Raw genomic sequence first — 19,541 nt, 5'->3', positions numbered from 1 at the left:
GCGCCTCTATGTAATTTTCGGGTTGCGAACGGACCCCCGGAACGAATTAAGTTTTAAATTTTAAATTGACTTTCCATAATTTTTCCCAGTCTTCCATTTGGATATTGCGTCGTTTTTATAGTCTGTTTGGTGGCATTTATCACGCTTGCAATGGCCGTTGGGAGGGGAGGAGTCGCAGCAGGGAGGCCACAGGACAGTCAGAAGGGAAAGAGATCTTGTGGCTGGGAAAGTGGCACAGACAGGGAAACGGGGCAGAAGATGAGCCAGACAGAAGCTGCAAGAGGAAGAGAAAGCGACACGCTGTGGCTTGTGGTGGAGGCAGCTGGCATAGCTGTCCTGCGGCTGAGAAGCTGTGAGACGCGGAGAGATGGGTAGCAGTTTCCAGAGTTTAATTGCAGCCTTTTCCCCTAACAGGTAGTATATGGGGACACAGACTCCGTCATGTGCCGCTTGGGTGTGCCGTCAGTCGCCGAGGCCATGGAGATAGGCAGGGACGCAGCTGCCTGGGTCTCCAGCCATTTCATTCCCCCCATCAAGCTGGAGTTTGAGAAGGTGAGTCTCACAAGGGCCTCTCCATCTCCCTCCGCCACCCGCTGGGTTCGTAACTTTGGAAACCCTCGGCCATGAGATTCCCATATAACGCTAGGAAATGCCTTAACGTAAGAGGTGGAAAATAAGAGATGACGTTTGGAGCGGATGGGCAGGGAGGAAGGAGATGGGAAATGAAGAAGACCAAGGGCACACATCCCTTTACACTGGTACATGTCGAGGAAGTTTGACAACATTTATAGCATCTTCCCTGTGATTGTGAGGGCCTAAACTAGACGTGATGTCTGCTGTGCAATTAGAATCATAGAGTTGGGGGGGGGGAACCCCAAGAGTTATCTAGCCCAACTTCCTGCGGTGCAGGAATGTCAACTATCCATGACGGACTAATGCACCCATCTTCCGTTAATGTAAAAAAGCAGCCGAGGGGAATCCTGAGCACCCTCGAGACCGCATAGAATGGGCAGAGCTTAATGGGGAAAATTGAGCTATTCAAAAATGCTATTTTAATTTCAAAGCAAGCCTCCCGTGGCAACTCAAACCCTGTGCAGTTACTGAGCAGGGACTTGAAACATCCGCTGTTTCAGCTGAAAAAGCAATCCTGTCTCACCCCAAAGAGGTTTTTAACCCTCGTGTTCTCCTATTCTCCCCAATCATAATTTTTTTTTTGGGGGGGGGAGTCTTTGTTCATCCTAAAATCATAGAATTGTAGAGTTGGAAGGGACCACAGGGGTCATCTAGTCCAACCCCCCCCCCAAGGCAGGAATATTTCACTCAATGTGGGGCTTGAACCCACAACCCTGAGATTTAAGTGTCTCATGCTCTACTGACTGAGCTATTCCAGCTTCTGCCCAACAAGAACCTTCTGAAATAAGTTCCAGCTTTAGTGCCTGAAGGCTCCTATGTGATAACACAGGCCTTTACTGTTTTCTCCATCTGTCCGCACACCAGGTATACTTCCCCTATCTCCTGATCAACAAGAAACGCTATGCTGGCCTCTATTTCTCTTCCAATCCTGACACCCACGACAAGATGGACTGTAAGGGCATTGAGACTGTGCGCCGAGACAACTGCCCCCTAGTGGCAAACCTCATCAACACCTGCCTGCAGAAGCTGCTCATAGATAGGTCTGTAGGTGTTTGTTTGAGACGAAGCCACGTTCTGGTCTGCCGAGCAGTTGTGGGCATGATCCAAGGCTGAATTCCTGGATGCTGGGACAAAACTCTTAGAAACTGGCTCCTACAAATAGCAAACCCGTCTATAGCACCCCAGCTTTCTGTAGCCTACCTGAAGGGTCAAAACCTTGATTCCTTTGGGGACGGTTCTCTTCTGCGGGAAAGAGAGGAGGGGCTCAGATTATTCCACACTTCCTTCTCTGCAGGGACCCTACAGGTGCCGTGGCCCATGCCAAGGAGGTGATCTCCGATCTGCTTTGCAACAGAGTTGACATCTCACAGCTGGTGATCACCAAGGAACTGACACGTACAGCGGATGAATACGCAGGTCGCCAGGCTCATGTGGAGCTGGCCGAGCGGTGAGTTGAGCGAAGGAAGAGGCGGCACTTTTCCCCCACCTTTTCTTGTTGGGTTGGGGGCAGGGGGAAAGAAATGCATCACTTCCGAAGAGAGCAAGGGTGGTGGCCCTGACCCCAAGACACCCCACATATTTAGACTGAACATGAAACTCCCTTTACGTTGGGTCTGACCATCATTTATCTAACTGGCAGCATCTTTCTCAAGGTTGTGCACTAGGCAGAACCAGATGCCCAAATATGAGATAGGGGGGCCCCGACGGCAACACCTGGCTTACTAGTAGTACAGTGGTACCTTGGTTCTCAAATGCCTTGGCACTCAAACAACTTGGAACCCAAACACTGCAAACCTGGAAGTAAGTGTTCCGGTTTGCGAACGTTTTTCGGAAGCCAAACATGCTCCGTTTTGACTGTTATGCTTCCGATTTGAGTGCCACACTTCCATTTTGAGTGTTACGCTGAGGTCTGTCTGTTTTTGCTATTTCTTTTGTGTTTTTGTGACTTTTTGTTTTGTTTTCATGACTGTGTGGAACCCAGTTCAGCTACTCGTTCGTTGATTGATTGATTGATTGTGTGACTGCCATACATTGTTTGTTGCTTTCATTTTATGGATCAATGGTCTCATTAGATAGTAAAATCCATGTTAAATTGCTGTTTTAGGGGTTGTTTTGAAAAGTCTGGAACGGATTAATCCATTTTGCCTTACTTTCTATGGGAAAACGTGCCTTGGTTTTGGAACGCTTTGATTTTGGAACGGACTTCCGGAACGGATTAAGTTTGAGAACCAAGGTACCACTGTGCATGTAAAAAGGATCTAGGGGGTCTTAGCAGATCACAAGCTTTGTTGTTGTTGTTGTTTAGTCGTTTAGTCGTGTCCGACTCTTCGTGACCCCATGGACCATAGCACGCCAGGCACTCCTGTCTTGCACTGCCTCCCGCAATTTGGTCAAACTCATGTTCGTAGCTTCGAGAACACTGTCCAACCATCTTGTCCTCTGTCGTCCCCTTCTCCTAGTGCCCTCAATCTTTCCCAACATCAGGGTCTTTTCCAAGGATTCTTCTCTTCTCATGAGGTGGCCAAAGTATTGGAGCCTGAGCTTCACGATCTGTCCTTCCAGGGAGCACTCAGGGCTGATTTCCTTAAGAATGGATAGGTTTGATCTTCTTGCAGTCCATGGGACTCTCAAGAGTCTCCTCCAGCACCATAATTCAAAAGCATCAATTCTTCGGCGATCAGCCTTCTTTATGGTCCAGCTCTCACTTCCATACATCACTACTGGGAAAACCATAGCTTTAACTATACGGACCTTTGTCGGCAAGGTGATGTCTCTGCTTTTTAAGATGCTGTCTAGGTTTGTCATTGCTTTTCTCCCAAGAAGCAGGCGTCTTTTAATTTCGTGACTGCTGTCACCATCTGCAGTGATCAAGGAGCCCAAGAAAGTAAAATCTCTCACTGCCTCCATTTCTTCCCCTTCTATTTGCCAGGAGGTGATGGGACCAGTGGCCATGATCTTGGTTTTTTTGATGTTGAGCTTCAGACCATATTTTGCGCTCTCCTCTTTCACCCTCATTAAAAGGTTCTTTAATTCCTCCTCGCTTTCTGCCATCAAGGTTGTGTCATCTGCATATCTGAGGTTGTTGATATTTCTTCCGGCAATCTTAATTCCGGCTTGGGATTCATCTAGTCCAGCCTTTCGCATGATGAATTCTGCATATAAGTTAAATAAGCAGGGAGACAATATACAACCTTGTCGTACTCCTTTCCCAATTTTGAACCAATCAGTTGTTCCATATCCAGTTCTAACTGTAGCTTCTTGTCCCACATAGAGATTTCTCAGGAGACAGATGAGGTGATCAGGCACTCCCACTTCTTTAAGAACTTGCCATAGTTTGCTGTGGTCGACACAGTCAAAGGCTTTTGCATAGTCAATGAAGCAGAAGTAGACGTTTTTCTGGAACTCTCTAGCTTTCTCCATAATCCAGCGCATGTTTCCTATTTGGTCTCTGGTTCCTCTGCCCTTTCGAAATCCAGCTTGCACTTCTGGGAGTTCTCGGTCCACATACTGCCTAAGCCTGCCTTGTAGAATTTTAAGCATAACCTTGCTAGCGTGTGAAAGGAGCGCAATTGTGCGGTAGTTGGAGCATTCTTTGGCACTGCCCTTCTTTGGAATTGGGATGTAGACTGATCTTCTCCAATCCTCTGGCCATTGCTGAGTTTTCCAAACTTGCTGGCATATTGGGTGTAGCACCTTAACAGCATCATCTTTTAAAATTTTAAATAGTTCAGCTGGAATATCATCACTTCCACTGGCCTTGTTATTAGCAGTGCTTTCTAAGGCCCATTTGACTTCACTCTCCAAGATGTCTGGCTCAAGGTCAGCAACCACACTACCTGGGGTGTACGAGACCTCCATATCTTTCTGGTATAATTCCTCTGTGTATTCTTGCCACCTCTTCTTGATGTCTTCTGCTTCTGTTAGGTCCTTACCACTTTTGTCCTTGATTATGGTAATCTTTGTACGAAATGTTCCTTTCATATCTCCAATTTTCTTGAACAGATCTCTGGTTTTCCCCATTCTATTGTTTTCCTCTATTTCTTTGCATTGCTCATTTAAGAAGACCCTCTTGTCTCTCCTTGCTGGTTTTTGGAAATCTGCATTCAGTTTCCTGTATCTTTCCCTATCTCCCTTGCATTTTGCTTGCCTCCTCTCCTCCGCTATTTGTAAGGCCTCGTTGGACAGCCATTTTGCTTTCTTGCATTTCCTTTTCCTTGGGATGGTTTTCGTTGCTGCCTCCTGTATAATGTTACGAGCCTCCATCCATAGTTCTTCAGGCATTCTGTCCACCAAATCTAAATCCTTAAACCTGTTCCTCACTTCCACTGTGTATTCATAAGGGATTTGATTCAGATTGTATCTTACTGGCCCAGTGGTTTTTCCTACTTTCTTCAGTTTAAGCTGGAATTTTGCTATAAGAAGCTGATGATCTGAGTTACAGTCAGCTCCAGGTCTTGTTTTTGCTGACTGTATAGAGCTTCTCCATCTTTGGCTGCAGAGAATATAATCAATCTGATTTCGATGCTGCCCATTTGGTGATATCCATGTGTAGAGTCGTCTCTTGTGTTGTTGGAAGAGAGTGTTTGTGATGACCAGCTTGTTCTCTTGACAGAACTCTATTAGCCTTTGCCCTGCTTCATTTTGAACTCCCAGGCCAAACTTGCCAGTTGTTCCTTTTATCTCTTGATTCCCTACTTTAGCATTCCAATCCCCTGTAATGAGAAGAACATCCTTCTTTGGTGTCATTTCTAGAAGGTGTTGTAGGTCTTCATAGAATTGGTCAATTTCACTTTCTTCAGCACCGGTAGTTGGTGCATAACAAGCTTCACAAGCTTAACATGAGTCAACACTGTGTTGCAGCAGCAAATAAAAGCTGATGCTATTCCGGGCTGCATCAGCAAAACTATAGTTTCCTGATCAAGGGAAGTAATAGTACCACTCTATTCTGCCTTGGTCAGACCACACCTGGAATACTGTGTCCAGTTCTGGGCACCATAATTTAAGAAGGATGTTGATAAGCTGGAACGTGTGCAGAGGAGGGCAACCAAGATGATCAAGGGTCTGGAAACCAAGCCTTTATGAGGAGCGGTTGAAGGAGCTGGGTAGGTTTAGCCTGCAAAAAAGAAGACATGATAGCCATCTTCAAATATTTGAAAGGCTGTCACATGGAAGATGGAACAAGTTTTTTTTTCCTGCTCTGGAGGATAGGACCTGAACCAATGGCTTCAAGTTACAAGAAAGGAGATTCCAACTATATATCAGGAAGAACTTTCTGACAGTATGGGCTTTCTGACAGTGGAACAGTCTCGCTTGGAATGTTGTGGACTCTCCTACCTTGGAGGTTTGAAAGCAGCGGTTGGATGGGCCCATCTGTCATGGATGCTTTAGCGGAGATTCCTTGCATTGCAGGCGGTTGGACTAGATGACCCTTGGGGTCCCTTCCAACTACACAATTCTATGATTCTAGGTTTTCAAGCAGAGTCTTTTCCAGCCCTGCCACCTGAGATCCTCATAACTGGAGACGCCGTGCATTGGACCCATAGGAGCCAATTCCTAGGGGCTGAAGGGTCTTCGCCCTCCCCTCCCCTCCCCATAAAATATTTGAGGTGGGCTGGGCTTCCCCAAAGTTGACGGGCATTGCCATTCAAATGATGTGTGTGCACTGCGTCATATGATGGGTTATGTGGGGTGGGGCGTACCTGCCCCCCGCCCAATATTTTATTCAAGTTGGCACCCCCGCTTGGACCTTTCAAAGGTTGTGTTGAATAGCAGTTTGTCAAAACTGCAGAAGGGGAGAGTGCCCTCATGCAGGTTTCCCATGGGGGCATGTGGTTGGCCCCTGTGAGAACAGGATGCTGGCCTAGATAATAATAATAATAATAATAATAATAATAATAATAATAATAATAATAATAATATATTTATACCCCGCCCATCTGGCCGGGTTCCCCCAGCCACTCTGGGCAGCTTTCAACAAAACATTAAAATACAGAAATCCATCAAACATTAAAAGCTTCCCTAAACAGGGCTGCCTTAAGATGCCTTCTAAAGGTCTGGTAATTGTTGTTCTCTTTGACCTCTGGTGGGAGGGCATTCCACAGGGTGGGTGCCACTACCAAGAAGGCCCTCTGCCTGGTTCCCTGTAACTTAGCTTCTCGTAGCGAGGGAACCGCCAGAAGGCCCTCGGCACTGGACCTCAGTGTCCGGGCAGAACGATGGGGGAGGAGATGCTCCTTCAGGTATACTGGACCAAGGCCGTTTAGGGCTTTAAAGGTCAGCACCAACACTTTGAATTGTGCTCGGAAACGTACTGGGAGCCAATGTAGGTCTTTCAGGACCGGTATTATGTGGTCTCGGGGGCCGCTCCCAGTCACCAGTCTAGCTGCTGCATTCTGGGTTAGCTGTAGTTTCCGGGTCACCTTCAAAGGTAGCCCCACGTAGAGCGCATTGCAGTAGTCCAAGCTGTGGTCCAAGTAGATGGGCCACAGGCCTGATCCCGCAGCCTCTCCTTGTGTCCTTACGTTCTACGGCTGCTCTGTGGTCCCCTTTCTTGAGTTTTGAGAGCAAGAGGGTATCTTTCCTCTTCCCCTCCTCCCTCCCCCTTGAGTTTCTTTACCCTGAGTTATCGAGGCCCGTCTACTCTCAGGACAGCGGAAAAAGGTGGGTGTGGGTTGGGGGTGGCTGGTGAGGCATGACTGAAGGGAAGGGCAGAAATAGTTATGGCCAGCGCAGCTGCAAGTGGAACCTTCTGCGACGCCCACCCCTCCTGCTCTGGGCTTCCTGTCTGACTGCCGCCACTTCATCTGCCTCGCACAGACACACGTTCCGGTGCGACAGACCTGCTCCTTTTGCTCCGCTGCCTCTTTGACAAACAAAAGTTTGGGTGGTGAAAGTGCCCCCGGTGGGGCACTTTCAGGGCTGGTACCAGTTTGCCCTCGTGCTTCGTTCTGTACTGTTACCTTTTTCGAGATGTTTCTCAGCGGTGCCTCCGCTCGGGGAAAATATGTTAATAGTGTTATTATGCGCACCTGGGGGTCGCATGTCGGGCTTTTCGGCATCTCACGTTTTGACTTCTTCCAGCTCCTTTTGAGGGACTTGTACTGTTTTGTATGTGTCTGTTTTCAGTAAAGTCACCTTTTATTAAATCTCAAAAACCATCCAGTAATCGCACCAAAAAGCTAAATATGTACACATTATAAACGCCTTCAATATACATAGATTCATGTTTTGCCACATAGAAAAGCTGTTATATTTGTCAACCCTTACATTTATTCTTCATAAATGCAGTTGGAGGATTCCATAGATCCTTAACATTTTCTCTCTTTTTTTAGTTTATTTATAAAAAATGTATAGACTGCTATTTCATAAAAACATAGAGCAGTTCACAACAAAAATACATGAAACCATATAAAAAGTCAAATATAATCTTTCACTCTAATCAGTTCTGTATGTTTATACATCTTTGCTACCTTCCAGAATTTGCCAGCTATTATTTTGGCGTTTGAGCTGGCCTGGTTTTCGATTTTTGTGCATCAAGCATAAAACAAAGTTACTGCTTTTAAAAGCCATGCTGCTCTCACGCACATGTGCCCCCAGATCCCTTTTGGCTCTGAAAACGTTCCTCAGTCCCGATCTGCAGTGCCTCCTTCTGTTTAACACATCCTTGGGGGCTGGTTTGATCCTGGTGCGCCACCTTCCAGTCTGGCTCATCATGTGACACCTCCTCACGGCTTCTCCCTTTAGGATGCGCCGGCGGGATCCTGGCAGCGCTCCCAACCTGGGGGACCGGGTTCCGTATGTCATTATCGGCGCTGCCAAAGGCGTAGCGGCTTACATGAAATCTGAGGTGAGGATGGGGAGAGGGATGCGATGGGCAATACGGAGCAGTAACTGTGTGGGGGGGGGAAAGGATTTAGGCTTGTACATGTATGCTTCTTCAGGTGCAAGGCTGTACAGTGGTACCTCGACTAACGAATAACCCTACTTACGAAAAATTCTACTTACGAACAATACAAAGTGGGGCCCACTTACGAATTTCTTCGACATCCGAAGGCCGGATCGGGCCCCGCCTCTGCCGCTAGCGGCCTCCCGCCGCCTCCAGTGCCCGGCCCACGGTCGGATCCGACGCCGCTAGCGGCCTCCCGCTGCCTCCGGCGCCCGGCCCACGGCTGCATCGGGCCCGCTGACGCCGCTAGCGGCCTCCCGCGCCTCGGGCTCCCGGTCCGTGGCTGGATCGGGCCCCGCCTCCGCCACTAGCGGCCTCCCGCCGCCTCTAGTGCCCGGCCCACAGTCGGATCCGACGCCGCTAGCGGCCTCCCGCCACCTCGGGCGCCCGGCCCACGGCTGGATTGGGCCCACCGACGCCGCTAGTGGCCTCCCGGCGCCTCGGCCGCCCGGCCCATGGTCGGATCGGGCCCGCTGACGCTGCTAGCAGCCTCCCGCCCCCTCGGGCGCCTGGCCCACGGCTGGATCGGGCCTGCCGGCGCCGCTAGTGGCCTCCTGGCACTCGGCCTACAGCCGGATCAGGCCCCGCCGCCACCACTAGCCGGCCTCTCACCAAATCGCTGCCTCCCCCACTTGGCCTATGGCCGGATCAGGCTCCCGCCGCCACCACTAACCTGCCGCCTCGCTGCCACCCGCCCGCGCTCCCTGCACTGAAAGGTAATGTTTTTGTGCATGCCTTTAAAGTCTTTAAAATCTCTTTTAAAGGGTCTTTTTCCTAGGCTCCGGAACGAATTAATCCATTCCCAATGCATTCCTATGGGGAACATCGTTTCGACTTACGAATGTTTCTACTTACGAATGTGCATTTGGAACGGATTAAATTCGTAAGTAGAGGTTCCACTGTATTGAAATGTGCACCGCTAGCACTGCAAAATACTTGGGGGTGGGGGGGAGATGGCCATTCACCATTAGGCTTCAAGGAGGAAGAGGTTTTTTGGAAGTAGGAACTCAAAGTGGGGCTCAGGAAGCCGTAGCTCAGCGATAAGAGCACCTGCTTTTGCAGGCCTGCGAGGCCCCTGGTTCAATCCCAGCATCTCCAGATTGGGCTAGGAAACCCCGCAGAGCTGCTGCCAATCAGTGTCGACAGTACTGAGCTGGATGGGCCAGCGGTCTGACTGTACAAGGCAGCTTCCTGCGTTCCTAAGCAATTTCTGAGCTGAAGTTTGGAGCCCCTCTCCCCCACCAGTTTTCACTAGGTTGGCTTTAATGCTTCTGCAAGATCTTGTTTTGGGTTAGTTAATTTGTGTGTGTGGGGGGGTGCGTAACTAGGTCTATTTCTACTACTTTCATATCCTCTCTTCCTGCTGAACTGGAAAAGGACAAAACCTCTAGGCACTGATTGAATCAAACTGACTGCTGCTACCATGAACTTCCCATGTTAATGGCCTGTGCATACACACACACACCCCGACACTTACACTCACTTGCACTCAGAACCCGACACCCACCCACCCCTTCCTTGCTTTTATTATAATAGGTAAAGGTAAAGGTAAAGGGACCCCTGACCATTAGGTCCAGTCGTGACCGACTCTGGGGTTGCGCGCTCATCTCGCATTATTGGCCGAGGGAGCCGGCGTACAGCTTCCAGGTCATGTGGCCAGCATGACAAAGCTGCTTCTGGCAAACCAGAGCAGCACATGGAAACGCCGTTTACCTTCCCGCTGTAGCGGTTCCTATTTATCTACTTGCATTTTGACGTGCTTTCGAACTGCTAGGTTGGCAGGAGCTGGGACCGAGCAACGGGAGCTCACCCCGTCACAGGGATTCGAACCGCTGACCTTCTGATCAGCAAGCCCTAGGCTCAGTGGTTTAACCACAGCGCCACCTGGGTCCCTTTTATAATAATAATAATAATAATAATAATAATAATAATAATAATAATAATAATTTATTATTTGTACCCCGCCCATCTGGCGGGGTTTCCCTCAGCCACTCTGGGCAGCTTCCAACAAAGATTTCCCCTGTTTCTCCAGGATCCCATCTACGTGCTGGAGAATAACCTGCCCATCGACACGCAGTACTACCTGGAGCAGCAGCTTGCCAAGCCCCTCCTGCGCATCTTCGAGCCCATCTTGGGAGAGGGCAAGGCGCAGAACGTCTTGCTGAGTGAGTGTGGCCGCTGGCCTCCCAACGCCAAGCAAAACCGGAGCACGGCTTGGGCTCTGCTTTCTGGAGAAGAAGAGAGGAATAAGACCCCGTGATCCTGCAAATAGGCTGCAGACCCCCTGAATCATTCTCATCTTAAGCTGGGATTAATTTTTGGTGCCGTCTGTAACCATATCCCTGTCACTGTGTATCTGCATCTGGTCCACCCTCTTTGCACTTGGTGGACTCGAAAGCAGTGTCTGAGTTGTCCCTCACCGCCCCAGGGAAGTGATCTCAATATGCAGCCCTACAGGCCTTCTCAGGAGGGATTGTTTATTCACTTCTTCTGTTGCATCTTTCACTCCACCAGGAACTTATCCTTCTAGAGCAGGATTTCCCAAACGTGGGTCTCCAGCTGCTTTTGGACTACAATTCCCACCATCCCTCACCACTGGTCCTGCTAGCTAGGGACTATGGGAGTTGTAGTCCAAAAAAAACAGCTGGAGACCCAAGTTTGGGAAACGCCATTCTAGAGAAACAAGAGTCTCCCATGCTTGACCCTGACCCCCCCCCCCAAAAAATGGATGAATTGGTAGGAAATAGCAGTGTGGGCCGTCTTTCGGAAAGAGACTCTTACCCCAGACTCTTTCTTCATCTGTTTTGGTGGAAGTGACGTGTTTTCCACCACCCAGTCCTGCTCCCCCTTCTTCTGCTTTCGTGCCCCCTCACGTTGTCACAGAAAAGGGGATAAAACTGTAGGTAAGAGCTGTTTGACAGTGGAACAGTCTCCCTCGGGAGGCTGTGGACTCTCCTTCCTTGGAGGTTTTTTAAGCAGAGGTTGGGTGGCAGTCTGTCATGGAGGCTTTAGCTGAGTTTCCTGCATTAGCTGGGGGTTGGGCTAGATGACCCCTGGGTACAATTCTATGAGTATGCAGGCACAGGTGGCTTATTCTACGGGAGCTGCTGCCAGGGAAATCCGGGTACCAATCCCTTTCCATGGACAGTAATGGTGAGCAGTCCAGGGCGAGAGATGGCTGGAATACAGATCTTTACCCTCCCCTCCCCACTGCTGTAATGTATTGGAGGTGGCGTACGTGCTTGACCCTTAATTTCCTTCCCTTTGCAGAGGGGGAACACACTCGCTGCAAAACAGTCCTGACAGCCAAAGTCGGAGGGCTCATGGCTTTTGCTACTAAACGAAGCACCTGCATCGGTTGCCGGGCTGTGCTCAACCACCATGGTGAGATCCTGTCCCCGCCTGCCTTTCCTGGCCTCCGCTTTGCAGAGTCTATGTCAAAAACAAGTCCCCTCCCCTCCCTTCCCCCATCATGCGCTCCTAACCAGCAGCGCATGTTGCAAGTTCCTTTTGCCGGAATTTGCCACAGAGTGGAGCGTGTGTCACAAAACGGTGCCTCTACTGGGCTTTCGTTACCAGCAGGAAAACCTAGCTGTACACACACACACACACACACACACACACACACACACACACAGCCTGATCTCTGGGCACCTCTGCTTACTTCCCTGTTCTCCCTCTTTCTCAAGTTTGCTGATGAGAGGGGGGGGGGGGCTACTTGCAAGTTGTGGGAGAGGATCTGAAACCAAGTTTCTGGGTTTGTTTGAAGTTATGTGGCGCTATTAAAGGATGTCTGAGTACCCTAGGATGGGAGTAATTTCTGGTGGGTGGTTTGGAGAACGACTGGGAGCAGAGGGCCTTCTCGGTAGTGGCGCCTGCCCTGTGGAACGCCCTCCCATCAGATGTCAAAGAAATAAACAACTATCTGACTTTTAGAAGGCATCTGAAGGCAGCCCTGTTTAAGGAAGTTTTTAATGGTTGATGTTTTATTGTGTTTTTAATATTCTGTAGGGGGCCGCCCAGAGTGGCTGGGGAAACCCAGCCAGATGGGTGGGGTATAAATAATAATATTTATTTATTCATTCATTCATTCATTCCTGGGTTCTTTCTGGGCACTTACCGGAGATTTCCCAAAAGTCTTACGTGCACTAGAGAAAGAGACAGAAGGTGTTTGGGACAAGGGCCCTCTCACACTGCAAACTTGATCGCGTTGCACCAGAAAGCAGGTGCCTAGCAGCAAGGAGATGGCAGAGCGAGTAACTTTAGATCAATCTGACGCAGCGAAAATTCCTCCCCGGACCCAAAGGCAGAGGAGGCCGGTCAGGTCCTGGGCATGAGCAAAAATTCACCCCACCTCATTGTCTCAGCAGGAATGTAAACAGGCTGCCTTGCCATTCCACCATTGTGGCTTTCCTTTGGAAAGGGGCGGCGGGGAAGGAACTCCAAAGTGGAAATGGGATAAGGAGGAAAATGGCTTTCTGGTGTGCTTTCCTCCTTAAGGTGCTGTGTGCAAGTTTTGCCTGGGCCGCCAGTCTGAGCTTTACCAGAAGGAGGTAAGTGGTAGAGCGCACTGGGTTGGGTGGGAGAGGAAGTGACTCTCCACCAGCAAGGAGGAGCCCAGGTGGCCTGCATACTGGACTGAGGCACAAGGCTCTGAATTAGACTTGTACCTTGGAAATTCCTCCCTTCACTGGGAAAGGAATGGGGCTGCAAACAAGCCACTGGGAATTTTAAGTGGATATGAAACCAGGTTTCCTGGTGTAGTAGCCTGTGGACTGACCTGGGAAGTCTCTGGCTTGAAGCTCACTTTGCCATGAACTCACTGGGTGGCCTTAAGTCTACCTCTCTCTTGCCCCCATCTGCAATATGGAGCAAATGGTGCTGAACTGCTTGTGTAGACATTGTGAGGATCCACAACCGCAGTCTGCGTGAAGCGGTTAGCGGGTTTTGAAAGGGCCAAGGAACAATTGGGTCCAAGTGGCCTTGGTCCTGCCACCCGCCTCTTCTTCTCCCTCTCCCCACAGGTGACCCACCTGAGCTCTCTGGAGGAGAAGTTCTCGCGCTTGTGGACGCAGTGCCAGCGGTGCCAGGGAAGCCTGCACGAGGATGTGCTGTGTACCAGGTGAGGGGCTGGCCGCTCCCCACGCCTTTGCCGAGCAGCCACCAGCTCTTACCCGTTCCCACGGGATAATGGGCTAAAATATGACTTTACGCCACCCCTGGGTGTTTACAGCTGCTTATCAGGCTGGTTTGAGAACAGCAAACAGATGGCTCCCGCAGAGAGCTAGCGGGGTGCTGGTACTCCTGAAGATGTTTATTACCTTTATAAATATAACACCTGTCAGATGCTGGCAGCGGCCAGGGGTGTGGAGAGAGAGAGAGAGAGAGAGAGAGAGAGAGAGAGAGAGAGAGAGAGAGAGAGAGAGAGAGAGAGAGAGAGGGCCTTCTGCTCCGGCACATGAGATATCAGCTGGGGTTGCTTGGACATATTTGTGTGTAAATCGGGAAACAACGTCCACCACGGTCTGGTGTGTACAGGTAGCAAGCCCTGAGGTTGACAGAGTGAGCTGCACTATTTTCTTCTGCATGAATAGGGTACCGTTTTTGAATGTTCCATTTAAACTCCTCCCCCCCCAAAAAAAACCCCACACAAATTCCTTGCAAATAGATGACAAGCCCAGCGTTTTCTCCCTGCTGCCCTAGTTTCCTTGCAGAGTATTTCCAGAGAGGAACGCTCCAAAACAAGAATCCCCGCAGCACCCCCAAACCTGCAGCCTGAAGCAGTACGGCCCATTCTACTACCTCATACAAGTCGACAGAAACAGGGAACCATTGTGTGAGCCAAGATTTCTGGGTTCTGTTGGGCCCCTTTTCCTGCAGGGGAAACCCAGTTTTTTCAGCTAGTGTTTCCAAGCACCATCAGGGTCTTCAGTTAGTCTCCTAAATGCAGGCTGCCAATTAAGTGTCTGTTCCCCGTCACTCCCACCCCTGAATGAATTTTTTCTCCCAACTCCTTTCAGCCGCGACTGCCCCATCTTTTACATGAGGAAGAAAGTGCAGAAGGACCTTGATGACCAGGAAGTGCTAATCTCACGCTTTGGCCCTCCCACGTGGTGATACCTCTTTGCCTTCCGTTCATCCGACTGAAACCCACCACCACCCATTATTCTCTTTTAAAGGCGCAGCAAAGCCTGGTTATGCTGCAGGGAAAATTGCTCCTTCCCCTTGCCCAGTTCTGCTCTGGGCATCGCTTCTGTCGCCAGGATCAATGGCCGATACCATCAGGAAAGCTCCCTTGAGATAATTGCGGGGACTACGTTTTGTATGAATTTCTACCAATAAAGATTTCTTCTTTTTCTACATGCGAGTGGCTTAAGTGGGGTGACCTGAGCTGTTCCTTAGTTCTACCGGAAGAGGACTAAAGGATAGCAGAAGCCAGATGTGTTTTAGGAGCAGGTGACTGCAGGGACCACTAGGCTCATGAATTACCTGTCATATGGAAGCTATAAAGGTGGCACCACTGACCTGTATGGCCAGGTGTTGCATTAACCTTTGGGGTTTGCTGTACCTGAGACTCTTAATCTGAGGGTCATGGGTTCAAGCCTCATAGTAGGTAAAAGGTTACTGCATTGCAGGGGGTTGGACTAGATGATCCTGGTGGCCCCCTCTGACTCTACGATTCTATGATCAGCATGCATTCAACAAGCAAACGTAAAAGGGGTCCTTCTGCATCAGGCAAAAGACCTATCTAGTTTCCCACAGCGGTCAGAGACTTGTGAGAAGCCCCAAAGCAATGGCCCTCTCCCACTTTCCATGCCCTAGCAGGATGAAATCAGATTTGTGCATGCAACTTTATTGCCTTGTATGATGGGGGTAAACATGGGAATTTGAGCACCAAAGGCAATCTCCTGACGGCGTTTCGAGATGCCACATTGCGTTGCCCTCGCCGTGTTCTGCACATCCCAGTTCTCATGATCCCCTCCTCCACTGCCACGGTCAATCGCCAAACGAGATAAGGAGGACCATAAATTACTCCTAAACATTTATTTAGCGCCGCTGAGTGCATGGTGTTGCCCGCTTGCACTCCGTGACCAGGTGGTTGCAGCCAACCTTAGTGTGTGAGCAAAATAACGCAAATAAAAGCAGTTAACTCAGGTGGCTAGAGAGTTGCTTTTTTTGTTTTTAAGCGCGCAGGAGTGCCAGGCTTCAAATCCCAGTTTAGCCAGGACGTGTCATTCTGGGGCAAAGTTAGAAGATAGGAAGAAGCTCTGTTCTACCAGGTCAGTCTGTTTATCTAGCCCAAGACTGTATACTGAAGCCGATGATAGCAGTTCAGAGTCTCAGGCAATAGTACCTGCTGCTACCCTGTTCTTATAACTTGGGAGTGGGGAAGCTTTGGTCCTCCAGATATTTCTACACAACAACTCTCATCAGCCCCAGCAAGCATAGCCAGTGGCCAGGCCTGGTGGGAGCTACCGTCTTCCCCTCCCCACACCCAGTTGCTTTCCTCTCAGCTTCAGTTTTCCTAGCTGTAAAATCATTCATTTTTATCCTACCCTTCCTCCAAGAGAATCGGGCAGAGGTGGATTTAGGGGAGCATGACCAGTTCGGTCACACTGGCCGCGGAGCCTCGGGGACACTGCAACAATAATGCGTAGCTCAGTCGGTGGAGCGTGAGATTCTTAATCTCAGGGTCGTGGGTTCAAGCCCCATGTGGGGCGAAAGATTCCTGTAATGCAGAGGGTTGGACTAGATGACTTGACTCCCACCTCTGCAATTCTGTGGTTCTGTTATTTAGAATGGAACAGGAGAAGAGTGAATAAATGAAAATAAAAGGTTTCCTTCCCTTTGCTAAAAAGAAAAAAGAACGGAGCAGGAGAAAGGGCCACCAAATTTTGGTGTCACACAGGGCGCCGCTGAAATTTGAGACCCCCAGGTCCGCCATTGAATTAGGGGTGCATGCACGGGATGTTCTCTGCCTGCTTAATCCTCCACACCCCTGCGAGGTAGTGCAGGCTGGGAGTTGGCAACTGGCTCAAGGTCACCCGGTGACCTTCATGGGTGGACCAACCGGGTCTCAGGCTTGCAGGGTTGTGGCGAGGAAGGTGGGGGAATGGCCCTGTGGCACTTCGCAGGGCATGAAAAATGTGATGAAATGCCGTGTTGCACACACCAGCTAGTAACGGGGGCTTCCGGCAGTGACCTTTGACCCTTCCTTATAACTTGGCCTGACCGCTGGCGGCTGGTGGTAACATCTTCCCTGCCCTGCTCCCTTGAAGATGGGATGTCACCAGTTCATTAGAAACTTGAGCAAGGAGCGGGGAGGGGAGAGATTAAAGGAGGCAGTAAATTGGGGCTGGTGCAGGCTCTCCCCCACACACACTTTCCCCCATTCTCTATTGAGTCAGGGCCCTCCCCCAATCCAGATGGAGGAGTCAGGGCAGTGGAGATAATGGGGAAAGGTGTCTCGAGGAGATAAGCAGTCTTTCGGATTCTTTCGCAAGTCGTGACTCCCTAGCCGCTCACGTGAACATCCCTCATGAGGTAGGGAGGGCGCAGAATGGTGCCAGGTTGCGCCCACAAGGGAAGAGCTCTGCCGGATCAGGCCAGTGGCTCATCTAGTCCGGCATCCTATTCTCATCAGTGGCCAAACAGATCCCGCAAGCAGATCCTCAGTGCGGTGGTTCTCTCCGGTTTCCATAAACTGGTATCCGGGCACATACTCAGACTGGATAGCACAGTTGATAAGAGCATGGTGCTGATAACGCCAAGATTGCCGGCTGCATATCCCTGCATTGCACTAGATCAGGGGTGGCCAACTTCCAAGAGACTATGATCTACTCACAGAGTTAAAAACTGGCAGTGATCTACCCCCTTTTGGGGGATTCAGGTCAAAGTTGTTGAACTTCTTTAGGGAAAAGGAAAGCGACATTGAGCTCTCTTTTTTTAGGAAGGAAAGCCCTGTTTTGGGGGGTTCATGTAAAAGTTGTTGAACTTCTTTAGGGAAGAGGAAAGCGACATTGAGCTCTTTTTTTTAGGAAGGAAAGCCCTGTTTTGGGTGGTTCAGGTCATTTTAGGGGTGCAGGGCAAAGATGTTGAGCTTTTTTTAGGGAAGCCAGAGTTTTTTTAGCTTCTTTGGGGAGAGCCACTGATCTACCGGTGATCTACCACAGACGTCCAGTGATCTACCAGTAGATCACGATCTACCTGTTGGACATGCCTGCACTAGATGATCCTCGGGGTCCCTTGCAACTCTACAATTCTGGGATTCTGTGCTGCCTCCACAGTGGAAGCTGAACTTGCCGCTGGTGGTGCTCAGTGAATTTTGCAAAGCTCCTTTGCCTACCCATTAGAAAGTTTTGCGAGTCCGGGAGCACCTTAAAGAGAGCAGATTCGAGGCTACCTAAACTTTCCTGCTTCGTTGCATGAAGCTTTATCCTTCGTGTGCGACTTAGGCGTGGGTCCCCCTTCCATCCTTGGCTCAGGTTAACCGCTTTGTCGCTTAGTGAGCAAGAGTGCCCTCGCATTTGTCTGCTTTCCTGCATGTGCAATATGTGAAACCCACACGATGACACAAGACAGAAAATGCAAGTACATTTCAGCTTTTATGCTTCCCTGCCCCCTTGGCAACTGATGCAAAGTCACTTTTGCGGCATTGGGTCAGTTGACCACACACCAGACCGTCGCTCTTTGAAAGAAGTACAATTCGTTAGTTAAAGTGAATTGCTCCCCTCCCGCACGAGGGTTTACCCTGTCTTCCTACCAAAAGTCTCAATGCGGCTAACAGTTTGAAAAAGCAGCCACCATTATTACTAAACAACGGTAACAACAAGCCGTGAAAACTAAAAAGAAACACTCGGTTCTATTTCTCCATAACATCCGAATGAGGAGAGACTGGGCAGTTCCCCAGGCTGTTGCCTAGGTGCAGTGTTGAAATTGTTGTTGTTTAGTCGTTTAGTCGTGTCCGACTCTTCGTGACCCTATGGACCAGAGCATGCCAGGCACTCCTGTCTTCCACTGCCTCCCACAGTTTGGTCAAACTCATGTTGGTAGCTTTGAGAACACTGTCCAACCATCTTGTCCTCTGTCGTCCCCTTCTCCTAGTGCCCTCAATCTTTCCCAGCATCAGGGTCTTTTCCAGGGAGTCTTCTCTTCTCATGAGGTGGTCCAAGTATTGGAGCCTCAGCTTCAGGATATGTCCTTCCAGTGAGCACTCAGGGCTGATTTCCTTCAGAATGGAGAGGTTTGATCTTCTTGCAGTCCATGGGACTCTCAAGAGTCTCCCCCAGCACCATAATTCAAAAGCATCAATTCTTCGGCGATCAGCCTTCTTTATGGTCCAGCTCTCACTTCCATACATCACTACTGGGGAAACCATAGCTTTAACTATACGGACCTTTGTAGGCAAGGTGATGTCTCTGCTTTTTAAGATGCTGTCTAGCATCTTAAACCTAGACAGCATCCTAGACAGTGTTGAAATAGATGGCGAAAAACAAGCTGAGGTTGAATCCTGGCACTGTAGGTGAGTAGCTCCCGTGTCTGGGCAATTGGTCAGTTGCCAACCCTGGATGGCAGTGCTGGATTAAACCCTGTGGAGGCCCCAAGGCAGTCGAAATCTCGGGGGGGGGGGCACCTTGCAAATGATCTCCTCTATACGTTCTTGCAATTTTATTTCAAGATCAAATCAATATTGCTTTGATCTGTTGTTGCGGGGGCCCTAAAAGGCCTGTAGGCCAGTGGCTACTCTGCCTATTTGGTAAGCCGGCACTGCTGAATTGTGCTGCACTCCTCTTGAAGGAGCAGTTTGGAAGTGCTTCTGAATCCAGCTCTGTCGCTGGAGCGACAGGTAGCCTCAGTGGTGAAAAGTGCCTGTTACCAACTGGCTGGTTTGGCAGCTGCCTGCAGCCATTCCTGGGCTGGACCCAAAAAGCCTTTCCGCAGTAATTTCGTGCATTGGTTACTT

At 49.7% G+C, this 19,541-nt stretch overlaps 1 protein-coding gene across 1 annotated transcript in view; it reads left to right on the top strand.

The window, feature by feature from the left end:
• The window catches only part of POLD1 (DNA polymerase delta 1, catalytic subunit), a 36,363-nt gene extending 21,425 nt beyond the window's left edge, over nt 1–14,938 (top strand). The window contains exons 19-27 of the mRNA XM_035135035.3: nt 415–552; nt 1,498–1,673; nt 1,928–2,080; nt 8,377–8,479; nt 10,611–10,743; nt 11,849–11,962; nt 13,079–13,131; nt 13,603–13,700; nt 14,599–14,938. Coding sequence (XP_034990926.3) covers nt 415–552; nt 1,498–1,673; nt 1,928–2,080; nt 8,377–8,479; nt 10,611–10,743; nt 11,849–11,962; nt 13,079–13,131; nt 13,603–13,700; nt 14,599–14,695 — 1,065 coding nt within the window. The 3' untranslated portion in view covers nt 14,696–14,938. The remainder of the gene's footprint in view (nt 1–414; nt 553–1,497; nt 1,674–1,927; nt 2,081–8,376; nt 8,480–10,610; nt 10,744–11,848; nt 11,963–13,078; nt 13,132–13,602; nt 13,701–14,598) is intronic.
• The last annotated feature ends 4,603 nt before the right edge of the window (nt 14,939–19,541 follow it).

The sequence above is a fragment of the Zootoca vivipara genome, chromosome 12, assembly GCF_965207765.1.
Source record: "Zootoca vivipara chromosome 12, rZooViv2.hap1.1, whole genome shotgun sequence".
In the NCBI taxonomy this organism is placed as follows: Eukaryota; Metazoa; Chordata; class Lepidosauria; order Squamata; family Lacertidae; genus Zootoca; species Zootoca vivipara.
This window is presented reverse-complemented; position numbering and strand designations above follow the sequence as displayed.